Consider the following 20,653-nt stretch of genomic DNA (forward strand, 5'->3'; position numbering starts at 1 on the left):
CCAGCTCTGGGCCTGGCTCCCACTGAAGAGACCTCAATAAAGGTCGAAACTAGTCTGGGTAGATGGCCAATCCCTTTAATGCATAACAGTATACATATCCACATAGGAAATGTGTTTTGCATTATGGGAGATACTGGGTTAGAAGTGCCTGGTAGCTTGCTCCACCTTTGCCACGAGTTGCCTTGGTGTTGCACTACTTACTGGATAAGATAGTACAACACTATATTTAGTCCTGAAGATATTTTCAGGTGCAAACTTTGTTTGCTCTCACTGGGATAAAGGATTAAACTAAATCTATTATAGTCTAACCTAGTGATAAATAAATTTTCAACATGTCAGTGATAAGTTTATTCTTTCCTTCCAGCTCTTTATTGAGAATATTTAAATGGCCGGTTAAGTCAACAAGAAATGCTAAATCTGTTATCCATGTATCATTACATAGCTCGTTGATAGTTTTATTTTTTCGTGTCATGAAAATTTTGATTTCATTTATTAAATCAAAAAACCGTTTTAATACAGCTCCTCGACTTAACCACCTCGTTATAATAAATCATTTCTCCGTACTCGCTTTCAATTTCTTCAAGCAATGCAACAAATTCTCGATGATTCAGAGCTCGTCCACGGATAAAGTTTATTGTTTTAGTTGCTGTTTCCTTAACATTATCCATCTGTAAACTTTTGGCACAAAGTGCTTCTTGATGAATAATGCAACGTATAGTGCAAATTTTTCTTCTTTCACTATATTTCTTAATTTTACTGCTGTTCCATTTTTTTTAACAACCATAGCAGCTGCACCATCACTTGCAAATCCAACCATTTTATCCCAACTTAATTTATATTTATCTATTACAGTTTTTATTTCAGAAAAAATATCCTGTACACCAGTTTTTCCTTTCATAGGAATTATTTCCAATAATTCCTCAATTACTTCAAATTCATTAGTAACACCTCGTATGAAAATGGCAAGTTGTGCTATATCTGTGATGTCAGTACTCTCATCAACTGCTATTGAGAATGCTGCAAATCTATACTTTTTTCTTTTAACTGACATCGTAAATCACTAGCGATTTCATTAATACGTTCTGCTACTGTGTTGGCTGACAAACTAATATTTTTAAATAATTGTTGTTTGTCAGGAAAAGAAGTTCAGCAAACTTAATCAAACAATCTTTAAGGAATTCTACATCAGTAAATGGTTTTTATCGTTTTGCAATGATGTGCGTGAGAGCAAAACTTGCGTGAACTGTTGCTTCACTGGATTTATTTGCTTCGGTAAACAAATTTTGTTGTCGTTGTAAGCCAGATTTCAGAAACTGTAACTTTTCTTCCCTCAATTTGCCTTCCAACATTTCAAATTTTTCTTCATGATTCATTTTGTAATGTCGACGTAAATTGTATTTGTTTGGAACTGATATTCCCTTATTACAAATAAAACATACAATTTTATTGCGCACAACACCACAAAAGTACATAATTTCCCATTTATCTTGAAAAACTCGTCCTTCTTCGTCCACTTTTCTTTTACTCTTTCTTAAAGACATGGCATGCAGTTTATATTCTCTTAATTAAAATTACTATTATAAATTTATTTACAACTTTAATTCAACAAGATGAATTTTCGTATGAAAGCAACACTCAAAAGTTCTGCACAATTCTAAACGATAGGTATTGATATAATGTAGATCTAACAACAAGCACAAATAAACAGGTTTTATAAGCCATATGTTAGTTTGTCTCCATCTATATTGCAATATGAACTGTGCATCGGAAACACCAGAATACTGAAGCGCCACCAACTGTCGGCTGGCAAACTAAATTTACTGATTGTAAATTGTAGCTATGGACTGATTTCCTTTGTCTTTTTTTATTTTGGTACCATATGCATAGTTATATCTTGCTATCTCACAATGTGTTCTTTCTCTCTGACTGGAAACAAAATTAAATATAATACATAAATATACAAAAGTAGATTCAAATTTGTTGGGCTTATACAAATATATGTATATATATATATATATATATATATATATTATTCCCTCCTCCCCATGGTGTGACAGCTTATCAGTTCACACTGCTTTACTCCCAAACACATACTTCTTGTTAATCTTCTTTACCATCTTTCCATCCACTGCTGGATATAGGTTCGCTATTAATTTTACAGTCCTGTCTGTTTTTAGCCAATGTCCACCATGTCATGTCTGTCAAACCTTTGTAGATCATTCACTCCATCTTGTTCTTTTAGTTACCTTTTACTTTTGTTTCTTTTTCCATTTCTTGGATCCACTTGATGCTTAATTTTGTCCATCTTTTGCCTGGCAATCTACTAATATGGCCTGCCCATCTCTACTTACATGCTCTACAATACTTAACAATATCTTCTACTCCAGTCATCTCTCTCTAATTCTAGTATTTCTTATTCTGTCACTTTTTTTGTCATGTGGAACATTCTTCTCTCCAAGGCTTATTGGGCTACACACACAACCTGTCTTCCTGTTTTTTTTTTAGTCTTACCATGTCTGAATTCCATAGATTAACGCTGGGATAATGCACATATCAAATATCTTTGTTTCCTTAATAACGCCTCACGGTATAAACAACACTATTATTAAATTTAATATTTTACTGGTTTTCTATCCAGCATTGTCAGAGCACAATTATAACTGCAACAGGCACACAGCACTGAACTCTGAGTAATTGGGGAAAACAATTCAAATTCTAACTGGAGCATTGTTATGAATAGTCAGTAACACCTAAGCTTCTCTATACATTTCAAATTCTGTTTATTTCCTTGTGTAATTCTTCTGCTTATTTCTTTATCTTGTTTTTTCTTAAAACTAATTGATCAAGATAAATATCTTCATCATCCATAGTCTATGTAGATCACTGGGGCACTATAAAAGTGACTGTCCTGACATTGTCTCTCCAGGTGTATCTAACTTGGGTCTTATAGTTGACTACAAATTCAATAGGATTGTCTGCTAATTTGAGTTCTGATTTGATCTGAATTTGTCATCAGTTTTGTTTTAATAGTATTAATTGCCAGCCTGGTTGGCTGAGTGGTTAGTGTATCCGCTCACCAGCCAAAAGGCTGCGGGTTTGAATCCCACCATGGGTATGAATATTTGCGATTGTCTGTGAAAATACTAGTGGTGGGCAGTAGATGGCATTGGTGTAGTTGTGGTTTGTTGTAGTTTGTGGATTGAGTGGTGGAGACAGAATTGTAGAGTGAGTATCCTCCCTCGATGAGTCTTTGGACTCCCTAGAGGTGTCACATAATAATAATAATTAATCTTTGAACCATTTTCCCCCCTGCTTTTTTCTGTCCAGATCATTTAGCATTTCCTGAGCTTCTTTATTTTTTGCTAAAAGAACAATGTCATCTGTGAAATATGAGTGATTGAGATTTTCCATTGATATTAATTCCTTAGTTTTCCCATTCTTAAAGACTTCTCATGTAGCAGAAAACAATTTGGATGATATAGGATATCTGCTTGCCTTACTCCTTTACCAATACCAGATTCCTTTCCTTGATGTTCTAACTTTATATTAGCTATTGAATTTTGATTTGACTTTTAATAATCTGATGTGCTTTGCTGGAATGGTGTGTTGTTTTAAGCTGTTTTTTATTTCTGACTGATGTAGATACTTAGAGATTCTTTCAGAATCTACAAATACAGTAAAACTTGTTCAAAGCAGATTCGCAAGGGACCGAATATATTTTTCACATTGGCCAAGTTTCTGCATTATACAAAATTGCAAAAAAATTTAAAATCCATTAAAATCATGTTATATGGTACATACCTGTTTATGAGTGAAAATCGGCAGCGCCGGCTCTTGTAAGTAATGATATTTGTAGATCTATGTTATTAAAATAATAGTAATAATAATACATTATTAAAGTATTAATGCTCTATTACACTGCACATTACACGTTTCCAATATACAACTCATTGAGATTTCTTCCACAGATCCAACAAAGAAACTTGTTTTTCCACTTTTTTGTGATCATGTCTTTTTGAATGCAGTCCTTAACCGTATACAATAGTTCAAGAAGGCTGGAAGAACTTGAATCAATTGCAAACTGTGTTACTTCACTGATGATTCAATGAAAGGCCTATTCATGTGTACGAATTTTCATCGAAATATCCTGTTCTCCAGCTGCCTCTTCTCCTTCTTCCTCCACATCTTCATTTTGTGTATTTCTTACTGCGAATAGAGCTGTAGCAGATTCAAAACTGTAATGTGTGGCTAGATGGTCATCACTCAGAGTTTTCTGTATCACAGGAAAGTTCTTTTCCTCGGCAGAGATTGGATATTGCAGCAATGTTTTCACTCGCCTCCTCCAAATTATCTGCCATATCACTTTCCCCAAACCCAGCTTTAGCAAAATACTTTTTTACTGTTTCTGCTTTAATTTGCTTCACTGCCAGCCCGATCCATTTCACAGCATCCAGAACCAATACAGATCTTGCTAATGCGTAAGAGCTATTGGCTTCTTCTACGTTCAAAATCAAAGATTGCATCAGAAATCGCCTATAGTGATTTGAATATGTAAATAACACCCATATTCATGGGCTGTAATACACTTGTTGCATTTTCTGGGAACCAGGTGATTTTCACATTTGAAAGTGTCATCCTTTTTCTTGACAATGCTACCTGCCACCTTTGGGTGGCAGGTAGCATTGTCAAGAAAAAGGATGACATTTCTATTTTCCTTTTCATTTTTGCATTAAATATGTTTAACCATTCTTCCATTGTAGCTGCAGTCATCCAAGCTTTTTTATTGTTTCTCCAATCATTGGTAAATTATTAATTTTCAGGTTCTTGAAACATCTTGGTTTTGCTGCTTTTCCAATCACAAGAGGCTTTTACATTTCTCCCACCACATTCCCACACAATAACACCGTAAATCTTTCTTTGGACATTTTTCCCCTGGTACACTTTTCTCCCTTAACCGCTAGTGATTTTGTTGGTAATGCCCGAAAAAACAATGCTGTTTCGTCCGCATTGTAAATGTTTTTAGGTTCATATGGTGAAATCAATTCTAGCAGTTTGGTTTCCACTCACTCACTAAGCTTTCATCCACATCTTTAGATTTCCCACAGACTTTGTTCCACACAATATTTTGCCTCTTCTTAAAACTATCCAACCATCCTATAGATGCCTTAAACTGATCATTCCTGAGAGATTTGGCTACTGTGAGAGCTTCACTTAGGGCCATTAGACCGGATATGTGAATATGTTTTGATCTTGCATTCGTGAACCACTCCCACACTACTTCGTTGATTTCCTCGTTGCTGGTTACCTTTGCCTTCCTCTTCATTCGACCATTTCCTTGCAGCCGCTCGTTCATTATTTTATCCTTTTGTTTAAGTGTGTTGTATACTTGCCTTTTGCCACACTTAAACCACATCATTATTTCCCGTACCGAGAGGTTATCCTTTTCTTTAGCTTCAATGACTTTGACTTTTTCGTTTAGCGACAACGCCACATGAGATTTAGCCATAATGCAAAAAATGAACTGATTGGTTTGTTGAAATTTGGGTTACTGAAATGTTTGGGCTTACCGGAAACTGACCAACATTAATTCTCAAACAGTAAAAGCAACACAAGTGTCAAAATCTAATAAATATAGGTGTATTTTTAAAACACTTTCCACTTTATACAAGTAATTTTTAACCACCTAACCAGCCAAGACGTATATATATGTCCAGTTTACCATGGATGCGAAGTGCATATTAAAATTGTAATACCATTGATATTACATTGAAATATATGATGGATACGAAGTGTAGAGGAGTGATGTATTTTATTCATATTGATGCCGACGTGGTTAATAAATTCTTCAAATATCGCTTTCCGTTTCTGCGTTGGGCAGATTCCGTATTATACAAAATAAATAACACCGTAATGGCTATTCTTCTGGCTCGACTTATAATTTGTTCACATTCAGCAAGTTTCCGCCTTGGACAAGTTTTATTGTACTAAATATGCAGGAATGTTATATTCATTTGCTTTTTCTGTTACTTGGTTAATATTGTGGAGAATCTTGCTCTGAATCTGCTTGTTCATATGGCTGTGCATCATCCAAAAATCTTGATACAATTTAATGTAATAGCTATAAACGTTTTGAACAATTGTAATAACAAACTGATTCACCTGTAGTTACTGATATCATTCTTGCTATCCTTTTAATATAATAAAGACAAATGATTTATGTCACTGCACTGAAATTTTTCTGCAGTTAAAATATCATTGAACATATTTAATATGGACTTATGAAACCATGAATCTCGTGACTTTACATGTTCTGCTAATATACCATCTTCTCCAGGACTATTATTATTCTTTGTGGACTTAGGGCTTTCCATAATTCTTCCATTATGATTGGTGGTTCTGTATTGGTCTTATCTAAATATAGTGGAGGATTTGTTGTCTATTTCATTGTCCGAGTATAGGTCCCTATAAAACTCACTAGCTATTTTCATTATTTCTGCTCTGTTGTATTGTACTATTTGCTTATTTTTCAATTTTGGAATCAAATTTTTTCCTTCCATATAACTTTTGTTAGATCGTTTTCAGAATTTTTTTTTGTTTACTGTAATGCTCTAAATTCTTCTGTTATGTTTTCCGATGTTTTTGATTTCTTTTCAAACTTTCACATACATTTCCACACATTTTATTTCTTTGCTACTTCTGTGGTTTCTTTTCCTTAATTCTTCCCTTTTTTTGAGTAGATCAAGTGCCCTTAAAGTAAGTTTTTGTTTGGAAGTTCTGTATGCCGGTAATGATTTTTTCTTAAACTTTTAAGAGACTAAAACAGACTTCTTCACCTTTTAAGACCTGATTAATTCTTGCTGCTTTCCTTCCATTATTTCCTCAAATTTTTCTTTATGGTGTATTATATCCTCACTTTGTAGTGTGTTTTTTTTTATTAACAATTTCAGTCTTTTCCTCTTGATGTTTTCTAGCTTTGCTCTCACTTGCCTGTGATCACTATCATAATTAAACTGGTTGATAACAGATACATCTTCTAGTATTTCCATGTTGTTCACCATAATCAATTTCATTAATAACTTCTCTGTATGGTGATCTTCAGATCCATTTTTGTTTAAATCGCTTTTTAAAGAAATTATTTCCTATATACAATCCCTGCACTGTGCAAATTCAACAAGTCTTTGTTCTCTCTCTTTCATTTCTTTGGCTCATGCTTTGTGTACTTAAACACTTTCTTCCTTTTGTTTCTTGCCTACAGTCTCCCATTACAATTTTCCAGTAACATGTACTATCTCTGAGAGAGAAGAGATCCAAATAAAAATTGTCAATTTCTTAATCTGAATGGAGATTGTGCACATATTTGTGTTTATACTTAAATCACACTGCTTGTTGATTTTCAATCTAAGTTTTAATTCTTTGGAAGACTGGTTTAAATGCAAGAATGTTAATGGTGTTCTCAATTGCATTATCTAGAAAGAACTTCCCATTTGGGTTTGAGTTGAGTATGTCATTAGTCTGAGAGTAGATATTATACATTTGGGATAACATGCACATTTTGGCCTTGGCTGCTACGGCATTCAATTCTAATCACCTCTATTTGTTTTTTTTTTGGGGGGGGGGTACTTGGTCAATCCTTTCATTCTGACTAGACATTTTTTGAGATTCATTTTGCTGAGAGAGAAGGCACACTCCTGCATGAGATGTAAAAATGTAGTAAAAAATACCTGAGAGAGAAGGCACACACCTACTGCATGAGATGTAAAAATGTAGTAAAATAGGCTCAGATCCTCTAATAGCATTGGTGAGTGGGGGTCGGGGGGGTAAAAGACAGAAGAGTAAGGCCAGCCTACAGATGATGATAACAGACGTATATTGCATATGCATAGTCCAGCATCAGGCACCTCGAGTTTGCAACACCTGTTCTCACTGAAGTGAGCCCTTGTTGTTAATAGATGGTAATCAGATGGATGAATCAAAAAATTGCATTGCTTGATTCAACTGGAAGTCTGTGGGGGGGGGGGATTCGTATGTGTGTGAAAATTATGGTCAAGCAGTATCGTGTAAGCTGACACCCACAGTACTATATCATGACACTGAAATGGATCTGATTGTATGTTTCTTTTCTTTTGGAAGGGATGCAATTTATGATGCATTGCAAAAATAAGTTTGTATTCAGAATGAAGATTATTTATACCTGTGAGGGGAAAGAAATAGTTCAGATCCATCCATCTGTTCATTGGATGACATCATATGCCACATGGTCACTCCTTTTCTTGGTAATGTTCCACACCTTTCCTCACCAGGTGGTCTTGTCGTATGTTTTTCTGGAGGCCTCAACTGTGAAGGTCAGTCACCATCAATCCATCGCATTGACAGTCTATCCCTTCCTCTTTTTCCAGGAAATTTACCTTGTATTATTATGTCAAAGTCTTCTTTCCATCCTTTCAATGTGTGCAAAGTATTTCAGCTTTCTTTTATCAATTTCCTTAAGTAGCCTTAAATTTCTGCTGATCTTTTCTAACATCACATCTCAAGCAACCATCCTTTTCTTATCAGTTTAGGTTCCAGGTCTTACATCCAAAAGTCACCCTTTGGAAAAACAGCTACCCCCAGAATCCCCAAGTTAAGAACCTCTAAAGCAGTGGTTCTTAACTTGGGGTGTGTGCACCCCTGGGGGGGGGTGCGAGAGAAGTTTCTAAATTTTGACCCAGATTCGATGGACGACAGCTATTTAATAAAAGACGATCTTATTGAAATACGAGCCAATGCACGTATACAAATGGAATTTGAAAAACTGGACTTAGAACAATTCTGGTGTACACATTTAGAACCTTATTCACAGCTGAAAAAAGCAGCATTGCAGACACTTTTACCATTTCCCACCAACTACCTATGTGAAATGGGATTTTCATCATTTTTGCACATAAAAAAAAAAAGCCAGAAATCGCTTATATGCAAGTGATGACTTACGTGTGGCTCTTTCAAAAAAAGGAGCCTCGCTTCAAAAGTATTATTATGAATAAATAACAACAACATAGCCATTAAAAATTGAGATATTGTTTTGTATGTATATGTAAATGTATGTGTTTATTTTTCAATAAATAAATTATCTTACAATAGATGTAATTTCCTAAATAAAGAAATAGAAACACATTTTTCAAGGGGGATGCGAGAACTTATTTTTAGATTCAAGGGGATGCCGATCACTAAAAAGTTTAAGACCCACTGCTCTAAAGATAGATACATCCTTCCTGATTTTAGACAAGTCTCTGACCATTGTTTTAGCCATTCCTGGTCTTCTGAACAGCAATTCTTCGTGTTAATAATGAATCCTAGGTATTTGAGCTTGCTTACTTCCTCAATTCCTTCTTAGTAAAGCTTCTTTAAATTTTCTTGTAAAACAGTTACAATTTCTCGGGAGCTTCCCTGACTCATTAACTTTAAGGATTTGTCCTAGTTCTTCCTTGTCATTACAAAGGAGTACTGTGTCTCATATCTCAGATTTCTGATCAATCTGACACTTCCTAATTCCTGTGTTCAACCAATGTTTCATGCATAATGTCCTCAGCATAGATACTAAAAAAGTGAAGGGAAAAGTATGCATCCTTGCCCACCTGAAGCCAATCAGTTAATCCAACATCTGCTCTTGCTGTGACTTCTTGATTACTGTACAAGTTAGCTATCAACCTGATAGTGTGTTGAGGAAAACCCATTATTTTCATTACTTCACACAGTTTCACATGCTGAACACAATTAAAAGCATTAGAGTAGTCTATGAAACACACTACTATAGGAAGTCTAAATTCTTTATACTTTTCTGTGATCTGTCTAAGCAAAGGGTCTGATCTTTGGTACCCCTACCTTTCTTAAAACGTGCTTGTTCCTCACACATCTCTGCCTCAACTTTGGCCTCAATTCCTATTTAGAATGATCTTTAATAAAACCTTGTTTGCACGATCTATTAAACTAATAATTATATAGTTCTTGCAATCTTTCATCTCCTCCTTCTTGTGCACTGGTGTGAAGACTGACTTCTTCCAATCTTTAGGCCATAAACCTGTGTTCCATATACTTGTAATCAATATGAAACACTGTTATCTTTCCATCTACTGTGGCCTTAACTCTGCTGGGATCCCATCTGCACCTGAGGCCTTATTGTTTGTAAATGGAAGGGGTTCCAAATTGAAATGTTCTTAGTGAGAGGATAAGGAAAATTAGGAAGTCTCCAAATTTTCCTTATCCTCTCACAGTACTCTTTTCATCTATTTTTGATTTCCGATACTTCTGTTAGTACTGCTTCATTCCTGTCTTTGATGAGATTCTGATCCCAGTAACACCATAGTGAGCACTAATACTGTACAAAAAAGACATGGTGTGCACTAATACTCTTTCTCATCTCTGCTACCTCCATCCTGCTGATGTTATTTTTTCTCAGAGCCACAGTTTCCATAGCATATGTCATAGCTGGTCTCACTACTGTCCTCGGACTATGAAATTCATCTCCTACCTAAAGACAATCACAAATGTTCATCCCCATGACAAAATCATCTTCACTGCAGAGTTAGCCCTTTTCTTTTTGAGCATTAGATTTTCTAATTCTTCAGAGTAGTTGACGATTATGATATATATAAAAAATTAGTCCACTTAAACAGATATTTATATGCTCAATCTCATTATTGCTGACCCTCAAAACTTGAGATTATATAAAATCAGGAGCTTGACCCGACACTCACTTATGATGAAAGTGAGATGGAGGAAATCCACAGCATAAAAAAGAGTTCACTTCAGAAGTGGGATTATTTGGTATTTATCATATACTTTGCTGTATATCGTTAATTTGAATGCAAAGAAGTTTTCTTCACAGAAAAGTTCTTTTCTGTGAAGAAAACAGAAACAGAGGACAACATTATTCTGTGAAGAAACAGAGGACAACGTTCTTTAAAGAACATTGTCCTCTGTGAAGAAAAGCAACAATAGCAATTCCCTTGACTTAATTAGAAGGTACAATAAGGACACTAGCTTGGATAATTTGCAGCCTTACTATGAGATTTATACTAAGAGAGCATAAATCAGGCCTCTGTTCCCATGCAATCACAACCACTACTGGCTATCAAGTACTTTGGCAACAAACAAAAATGTCATCTATTGATTGTAACTGTTTTACAAGAAAATTTAAAGAAGCTTTACTAATGCTTAGGATCCCTACACAATGAAATAAAAATCAAGTATGGTCTGCTTTCATCAAATTTTAACTGCAACGGACCTAGGACACACGTGATAGGAACAACTAGCTATGTTCCAACACGCATACAGTAACAAATTTACTATTTGTATTCTGGTTTATCAATTATGTTACAGTCATGAATTAATCAAAAACATCTAATATGTGTAATTAATTGTTAATATGCTTTTGTTGTGTAAAACTTTTAGGTACCAATACCACCGATGATGTAAGTTTTACGACTTATGAAACTTGTCGGGTTTTAATTGCTTATTTTTATTAAACTTTTTAATTACATAATGATGTGGTCTCAACTAAAAACTACCCACAGAACTGCTAAATCACGGAAACTTAAGTTTGAATTCTGGTTATTTCTCGTGGAAGAAATATTTACAAACAGAGGGAACTGCTATGGGTTCAACCCTCCCCCCCCCCCCCCCCCCCACACACACACCAATTTTTACATGGAAAATTTTGAAAAATGAGCCATAGACTCAGCTCCCTCTCAAACCTGTCTGGCTAAGATATGTAGATGATGTGTTCTCTATTTGGCCTCATGACCTAGACACATTTGACTCCTTCCTCGGTCACCTCAGTAGTCTACATCCATTAATCCAGTTTACAATGGAAAAGGAAAATAACAATAGTTTACCCTTCCTTAGACACCTTAGTAACATGCCTTACTAATGGTAACCCTTCCTTCACTGTAGAAAACCCACTCACACAGGCTGATACATTCACAAACTTTCCCACCACCACCACCCCTCTCAACAATGGCATTATTAAAATTCTAACCAGTAGAGCCCGTAATCTTTGTTCCAGTGGAACTTCTCTTTCAGCCAAACTCAACCACATGCAATGCCTTCCTTTCCAATGGCTATAGCGATTGCAGAATTAAAAAATAATAATCAGTTCCTCCTCCATTCCTTGGCCATTGCTTGAGAAAGATTTCAGAAATGCCATCACCATCCCATACATCCATGGCACATTAGAAAAAATAGCTAGGCTTTTAAAAAAAAGTACAACCTCTGCACAGCTTTTAAGCCCCACCAAAAACTTGCTACCCTTATCCATTCCACCAAAGATTAGCTCCCTCCTCTCTCAGTGCTTGGAGTATATAAAGTACCGTATAAAGAACACAAATCGTACATTTGCAGTCACAACTGTGGTCGATCTGGCCTTGCAGACCATGTCTTGAATACAACCCACAGGATCTCCTGGAAGTGAACCACCATTCTCCACCATAATAAATTTAAAAAGGAAAGACTGCTTTTAGAATCTGCAGTGGCACTCAGAAATCAACAGAATTTAAATATATATGGATGCATAAAACTTTCCAAAATTTGGGAAACAATAATTGTCAGAGGTCTCCAATTTAAATCCTAGGCCACCCACAAATGCCCGTAGTGGGTGCATCACCTAGATAGGACTTTTGTCACCTGTGTGTTTCATTTAGTTTTTCTTTGTGTGTGTGTGTGTTACAAAAGTTAATTGTAATCCCTGATATTGGAAGCATTAAAATTTGTTTTTAATTCCTTTCCTAGTGCTGTAAATATTCCATTAAACCTTCAACATAAAGTTGTGAAATGACTTTATTCACAGATCTTCGTTGTGAACATTGCTTAGTTAAAGTTAACAACAGAAAAAAACTAACCAGTTAAAAATAGAATCTCCAGCTGTGTTTTTAAATCTATAGTACATTATTACCTAAATTATTTTTTGTATTTTTTTTTAAATTTATTTTTACACAATTCAGAAACCTTGCTCTAGAGACCATGCATGAATATTTTTCAAGCCACTTCAGGCCTCAGCCTGTGCAATTAAATTCATCACCCACACAACCTGTTGGTTGTAGACTGGGTACATTTACTACTTAGCCTAGGTGTTGTGTAGTATTGTGTAGTGCATTGTTACTTATTTTATTATTCACTTAGTGGTTATGAGGGAGAAAAAATAAATAAATTTAAATATCCTTTATCATTTACAGGTTGGTGATTATTCTGTTTCACTAAAAGCACCAACAAGGAATAAACATTTCAGAGTTCATGTGGATGAAGGGGTATTCTGCATAGGTCAGCGTAGGTTCAATACATTAGATGAGCTGGTGGAGCATTATAAGCGTGCCCCTATATATACTAGCCCACGAGGAGAAAAGTTATATCTTATAAAGCCTTTCCAGAAGCCAACTATATGATTTGGAAAAGCAGTGGTAACCAGACAATTTGAGCCACTGCAAATCCTTTAGAAATGGTTATCAGATTGCATCCTGATAGAAGCATTTATTGTTACAAAAATAAATTTGTCAGAGGTTATTTTCATCAGGCAGCCTAAGCTAAGTCAATATGATTGAAATGGTAAAGAATGACATTTTGTGAATAAACTATATATTAGTTTTAATTTAATATTTTTATAATAATTTACAAGATTTACATAGATGTACTTTAGTTACCTTAAAAATCTGTGACTTCAGTATACAACTGCAAATTTAATGTTTGTGAGTTTTAACACCTTTTGATGCACTTTTAGATACTGGTTGTGTATAGAACTTCCTTTGAACCCCTTGTCTGGAATAGTGTTTTTTTGTGCACTGAAATTGTAATGTTTTTCAGTGCATAAAAAAAAAAAAAAACTACTGTATCCTCTGTTAAAAAGAAAAAAAAAAAAGGAATGATTAATTTTTGTTTATATAAGTGCAGCAACTTATCTATTGAATGCTAGAATAATTATACCTTGCTGCCCTGGTTTTCATTACAATTACTTAAATGTTATTATTTGTCAGTATTGCATAAGCTTTACAATGCACATCTGTTTATTTTTGCCAGTTTGAAACAATGTGTTGTTTTTTAAATACAGTAAGTTACCAAGCATTCAACTACAAAGCACACTAGACTATCAGTGTGCTGTATAACTTGATTTATCTATCTTTTATTTATATAATCTTATTCCCTTCCAGAAGTGGCTCATCTGGATTAGATTACAAAAAGTGGAAGGGGGGGGGGCATATTCTTTATATAGTTTTATACTTGAACATCATTTCTTTATATTATTTAAATTAAGGGGATATTAAATCCCACATTGTTTTAAAACCAAATAAGAAACTCAAAGATTGGAATCAGAGAATTTCATGCCGAATATAGTATAGTAAACTATAAGTATCGACGACTACTAGCGTGAGCTAATGCACGTAGTACAAACTCGGGCAACTCATAGCAAAGGTAGAGAAAGTTCTGATAGCTATTCTTAGTATTTTCCATAATGTAAAACCCATCTCCTAGGAGATAGGAGATGTATGATGTTATACATTATGGTGGGAGGTAACTACCCAGACCGGTTTCAGCCTTTATTGAGGCTTCATCAGTGAGTAGCTAGACCATTTCTTTATATATTTCAGAAAATATTAAACTGTAATATAACCTAAAGCTCACTAAGAACATTACTGGTTTTCTCATTGGAATTGTATTGATTAAGACTATGGGAGAAATCAATCATTGGTTTCATCAAGTGCCATATTTTTATTTTCTGGTAGAGGAGGCATCACACATACAGATGGGAATTCTAAAGGAAATATAGAAAAAAATGGAAGGGGAAATATCGTTTTTTGCTGTAGGATAAAAATATTTGACACACAGCAATGATGAATTAGTAATCATAAGGAAAAATTATACTAAATGAAAAACTTAATAGTTTATTTTCAAGTTGAGTTCATTATGTTTTTAACCACTGACTTATTTCTTACAGACCTCTCAAACTATGATTGTGAAGTGTCCATTGAAATTAAAATAAGATTTGGATGCCTTTGACATAGCATGGATACAAAGCGTAACATGTATGATATGTTTTATCTATCTGGCTAGTTAAGCAAACTTCTGTTATTCTGGATGATTGTTATCAGATGAAAGCATGAATAACAAAAGTGACATCCATGAGTATTCTATTAGTAAAATATGGCTGTTGTGTATTTCCTGTTCTGTATTCCCATCTATTTCTGAAATCATAATACCGTATATACTATCAAGAAAGTCATGGGACAAATTTCCATTTGCAGAAGAATAAATGTAACTAAACAATATGCATATTCTGAATTATTATTATTTCTGACACTCCAAGGAGTCTGTAGACTCATTGCAGGAGGGCACCCACTGTACAATTCTCTGTCTTCACCCACTACACCAAACGTCTACTACCAATCATCTACATCAATACTATCTACTGCCCATCACCACAACAACTAGTATTTTTTCCTGTAAATTGCATGTGTTCTGAATGGCCAATTTGTCTTGTATGTGGAATGATAAACCTGAGTTTCTGGGAGAAAAAAACCATGCTACCTCCGTATGAGATCGGCTAACTCACCTTTGATTGAAAAAGTCCATATAAAGATTCCTTCCATCATAACGAGAATCAAACTTAGGCCTTTTCCAATCGAAGGGCACAATGTACCGTCATTCTTCCAATTGCGCTATGGAGGTGCTATTTCTGTGTCCTATTAGAGCTCAGGAAGTTGATAAGGCAGATGCCTCATGAAAAAACAATTCTTATGCTGTTGCACAGGTGAAGAAATGGAAATCCTCAGATGCAATAGATGTAAAATGTTGACTGACCTGAGTTCTTGCTCCTTGAGAAGGCTACTTGCCTGAGATTCAGAACCTCGATACTGGAGCAGTAGTCCTGTGGAACATATGGCCACACTACGTGCTCTTTCAGTTGGGTGGATGTGTTTGGATATGCCTGGAGAATGCTTTCTATGGGAGTATGTAGTCCCAAAAGGAAGTCTCACGAAGTTGGCAATGTAATGTTATGGGTTACTTCTCAGTGTATGGATTTGGCCCATTTATTTTGGTATCTCGAATCATTACAGCTACGTTCTTTTGGGATGTCCTGGACATTTACCTTGTATAATGTTGTTGGTATTTGTTGTTACACCTTCCAAAATGATTGAGAATTTGGAAATGTCTTAGCACAGAGCTTTGATCTGAATTCAGTAGAACATCCATAGGATTAAATAATTCAGAACAAGAACATAAGCCAAGCTTGCTCTCTTCATTAGCGGAATTTCGTAATGCTTTAAATGAAGCACAAAGAATACTACTACTTTATTACCAGATATTAGTATTTTAATGATTTGAAGCAGCGATATTAAACTACTAAATGCTAAAAACGACTTTGTCAAAAAAAGACATGCTGTAATATCTATAAATCTTGTGACATCTGGTAAGTTAGTGTATTAAAAATAATGGAATATATTAAAATAAGAAGTTAATAAACATTGATGTGTTGTTTATATGTAATATTTAAAAAATAATGAGAAAAAATTAACTCTTTCTGGGAATTTATTTTTATCTATTGGAAGAGACCAAATAGTGAATTTTTTCAAGTCACTGCTTATTATCAGAGTGGCGATCTCACATAGGACAATGAAAATCTTTTATTGAATATCACCAAGTCCTCACAAATATCCATAATTGTGAGGTTTTGGGGCCCACAGCCTATTGGTTGGATCCACTTGGTTAGACCAGTATTGAAACAACATGTGATTTTCCATTTCTCATCTGAACTCATTTTACATTTTTATGTACAATATGATATCAAATCAAAGAAATTTGCAGGATTTTTGACAATCTATCAAATAGATGGCTTTGGTAGTTCATATTTTTAGTCAACATTTATGAAAAGTCACTTCTAATATGATTACTTGAGAACATGCCATGATCTGAGTTCATGTCCTGTAGGCATGCTGAATGTTTCCAAGTTTCACAGTGAATTACGAATGGTAAAACATGAGAAATGATTTGTTTGTAACCATTTTTGCCACATAAATTGCTCAGATTTTTATATATTGCATTCAATATGGTCATAATTTACAGAAAAGAAATGGCAATAATTCCTCAAGCCACAGCAGTTTAAATTTCACTTGGTAATGGATTGTGATGGCTTTGGTAGTTTATATTTTCAGTCAACATTCATAAAAAGTCACTTCTAACACGATTACTTGAGAACATGCCTTGAGATTACTGTGATTATTAGACATTGTTCCAACTTATTCCTTAGAGGAAAAGTTTTACAGTCGAGAAGAAATTTTGTGCAGTGTTTCATAAGTGAAATCAGTAGTATTTAAGAAAAATGAGGTATAAAATTTCTTTCAGACATCTTTTAGAAAGAATTTATAAGCAATTTTATGAATAATAAATTTGCTTGAACAAATGCTAGTTTAATTTTGTTATTTCGGTATGTAGTAATATCAAACACAAGCACGTTTTTCATATTTACTTTTTTTTGCATCGTTAACTCAATACAACAAGCATTGTTTAATTCAAAGAACATTTTATCCCATGAACTTTAGGAGTACATTATATAATCAGGGGTGGCTCGTGCATAGGCACTGTGGAACTGCAGCATCCCCAATTTTTCTCCATATATAAATATATTTATATTTGCTTGTAATATTTAATTTTATCATCAACAATCCTATATAATTTTCTTATTTTGTATAAGAAATAATAAAAATCCATCTTGTAGCACTTAGAAGGGCGAAGGATGCTAGTAGCACTGTGTTTACCACAGTGCCACATTGCTATGGTTGCAAACATATGCACGTCATAGTGAGATGCGAGTTATTGGTGTAATGCAGCACTGTCCATCACTCAGTTCCACTGTTATTTATATGCAGTTTGCGCCAGTAGTATAGAGTGTTCATAGTGCTTATTGTGTTTACTCCATCTCTTTAAATATTTGGACATTACAATTAAAGGATTTAATTGTAATGTCCAAAAATTGTAAATCCATTCCTTTAATTACAATGTAAGGAATGGATTTTATTTTTAAGTAATTTTGAATTATACTAAACTATAATTTTATCAATAATAGACAATATTTTTTCATGAAACAAAAGAATATATTTTAATTTTTAAGTATTTTTGAATTATACCAAACTGTATAATTTTATCAATAATAAACAATATTTTTTCATGTTTAATTTTTTTTTTAAATTTTTACCATAATTTTGATATTTTATCCAAACATGTATACACTGTACTTACAGTGTGCATGTATATTTCGAAAGTTGCAGCACCGCCACGATTTCAAGTCACGAGCCGCTACTGTATATAATATTTTAATATGAAAAACCCTAAATTAAGTCATTACATTTTGTGCTTTACAACTGGTATGTTTTTTATTGAGGGCAGCGTGGGGGGGGGGATTATTTAAATATTAAATTCTGAAAAAAGTTAACATGTAATTATTAAAAATGTAGCTGATTTGTAGCATTCTACTGATCAGTTGTGGACTTAACATATTGATTAATGAGAGTTATTCAGTATAACTGAAGTATCTAGATGCTGGATGCTTTCTAATTTCCTGTATGTTCAAGTGGTGCAAAAATAACAATCTATGCAGATGATATCTACATTAGATTTAGTACTAGTCAAGTAGTAAAAATATGCAGTTGTAGATAATTCTCACATTGAGAGTAAGTTTATATGCTATTTCCACCTGCATATTTAACTTTGTACATCCAAAATCCTATTTAATCAAAGTGTAAATAATAACAGTATATTTTTATTTAAGCACAATAAAAGTAATAAAGTTGCATACTAATTTTTTTTATTATAGTTAAAAATTTTATAAATTTTTTTATCTTGTAGATATCTGTTGAAACAAAATAAAGTCTTCCGTGATATTTCAATTAAAGATATTGCATTTAATTTTTCTATTCATTCTCTGGCTATATCATTGTCAGATATTAGAAAAGTATGGAATGTAAGTTGTAATAGTAATTACTAGTTTTATCTGGTATATTTGTGTGTGTGTTGTTGGTGGGTACATAATTCTGTGGTGTTTACTCGAATTGCACATTAATTTTGAAAGTATTGTATATCAACATGTGTGTGTATATAATGTAATTTATAATTTAAAAAATGTATGGCAAAACTCAGTTGATAGTTATTGCATTTTCAATATATTTCTGTGTGGAAAGGAGGAATGCATATTTGAGAAATATTAAGAGGAGAAAGAGAGCCAGATTCTTGGAATAATAAGTTTAAATTTGTGTTATTTGCTATTATTTAAGGATCTGTTTGACAACAAATAGTGATAAGCTTTGCTTATTTTTTTCTCCTGAAAAAATTTTATGAAAGAATTTCCTTTCCAAAAATTTTTGAAATCACTTTTATGTAAGAAAAAATGATTTATCCTCACATAAAAGTTTCAAGAACTATTAACCTTGATATTAAATTTAACAATCTTCCTTTCTTACATTTCGCCATTCAAAAATCAGGTTTATAACCTCTTTGTGGGAGAGAGAGAGAGATTGGGGGGGGGGGATTTATCTGCAGGAGGTATTCCACACTACATAGGATATACTGATAAGAAAAATCAAATATGCTGTTTATTCTTTAGTAAGTTAAAGTTGTTAAAATAAACATCTTCCTTTGATATTTTTGTAAATTTTGTACTTCATCATATCTGCAGATTGTTGAATAAGTCAATATATTGGTTGTGCGTCTTCCAGCAACATATAAGGTAAGTGATTAAAAACATTTGACCAGACAAGGGGTTACCTGAACAGTTTTTGCTAACAAAGAAACAACTCACTTTTTAAGAATTATTTCCTTCAGAGCAGCTGCATTGTTGATGTGTTTCTTTAACCTAAATTATTTTAATATCTATATTAGCAAAGTATATACAACTAAGAGAGGTTGGTCTTAAAGTATGAATTTTTAATAACAAAAATAACAGATTTCACCAAAAAAAAAAAAAAAGGTGGTATACTGAATTGAGAGAATTAAATGTATAGTTGAAATATGTGGATTGTTTGCAGCATTTCAACTACAAAGTCTAGTCTAATTGGGTACTCTTCTTTTAATGTTTACATAAATACTTTATTTTATTTTTTCCCCTACATGGAAAATGTACTTGAAACGAGCAGTGTATTTGTCGGTATATGTATATATATAGATTAAGTGCCACTCCAGACTGTTAAATCTGTGCCAAGAGATTATCCTCCCCCCTCATATTTGTAAGAATAACTTTCATTTTTAGCAGCTATGTTGGACAGTTATGTGCTGCCACTACTTATGTGTTAAATCATTTCATGTATTATTTATTAAACTCCATGACATTTTTGTTACAAAGGGCCACTCAAGGCTTATTGTGACTGGCATTACTGCTACTTAGTAAGTACTGTTGTTTCAATAAAAATCTCGTCACTTTATGTGATTTGTTTATTATCCTCAGAATAAACAAAGCCAAATCAAAACTTTTTGTATGAAAAATAAAGTTCTGACTACTGGATATAATTGTGAGTACTGATAATTCTCTTAACTATTAGTTATAAATGTAGCACTTCATAAGTAGCTGTATATTGTACTAGGAGAGGAATAGTCGACAATCAACAGAGATGACGAATCATAGCTTCATTTAACCTTTTAAACACCC

General features: G+C 33.8%; 1 protein-coding gene across 1 annotated transcript in view; it reads left to right on the forward strand.

Annotated features, from left to right (window-relative positions):
- LOC150100491 (SH2/SH3 adapter protein dreadlocks-like) overlaps positions 1-20,425 on the forward strand; it is a 61,532-nt gene extending 41,107 nt beyond the window's left edge. Inside the window, exon 3 of the mRNA XM_090402750.1 lies at positions 13,206-20,425. Within this exon, the coding sequence (XP_090258876.1) occupies positions 13,206-13,412 (207 nt within the window). The 3' untranslated portion in view covers positions 13,413-20,425. The remainder of the gene's footprint in view (positions 1-13,205) is intronic.
- The last annotated feature ends 228 nt before the right edge of the window (positions 20,426-20,653 follow it).

Source organism: Typopeltis vanoorti, chromosome 13 (genome assembly GCF_054136105.1).
Source record: "Typopeltis vanoorti isolate ZY-2024b chromosome 13, IOZ_Tvanoo_1.0, whole genome shotgun sequence".
In the NCBI taxonomy this organism is placed as follows: domain Eukaryota; kingdom Metazoa; phylum Arthropoda; class Arachnida; order Uropygi; family Thelyphonidae; genus Typopeltis; species Typopeltis vanoorti.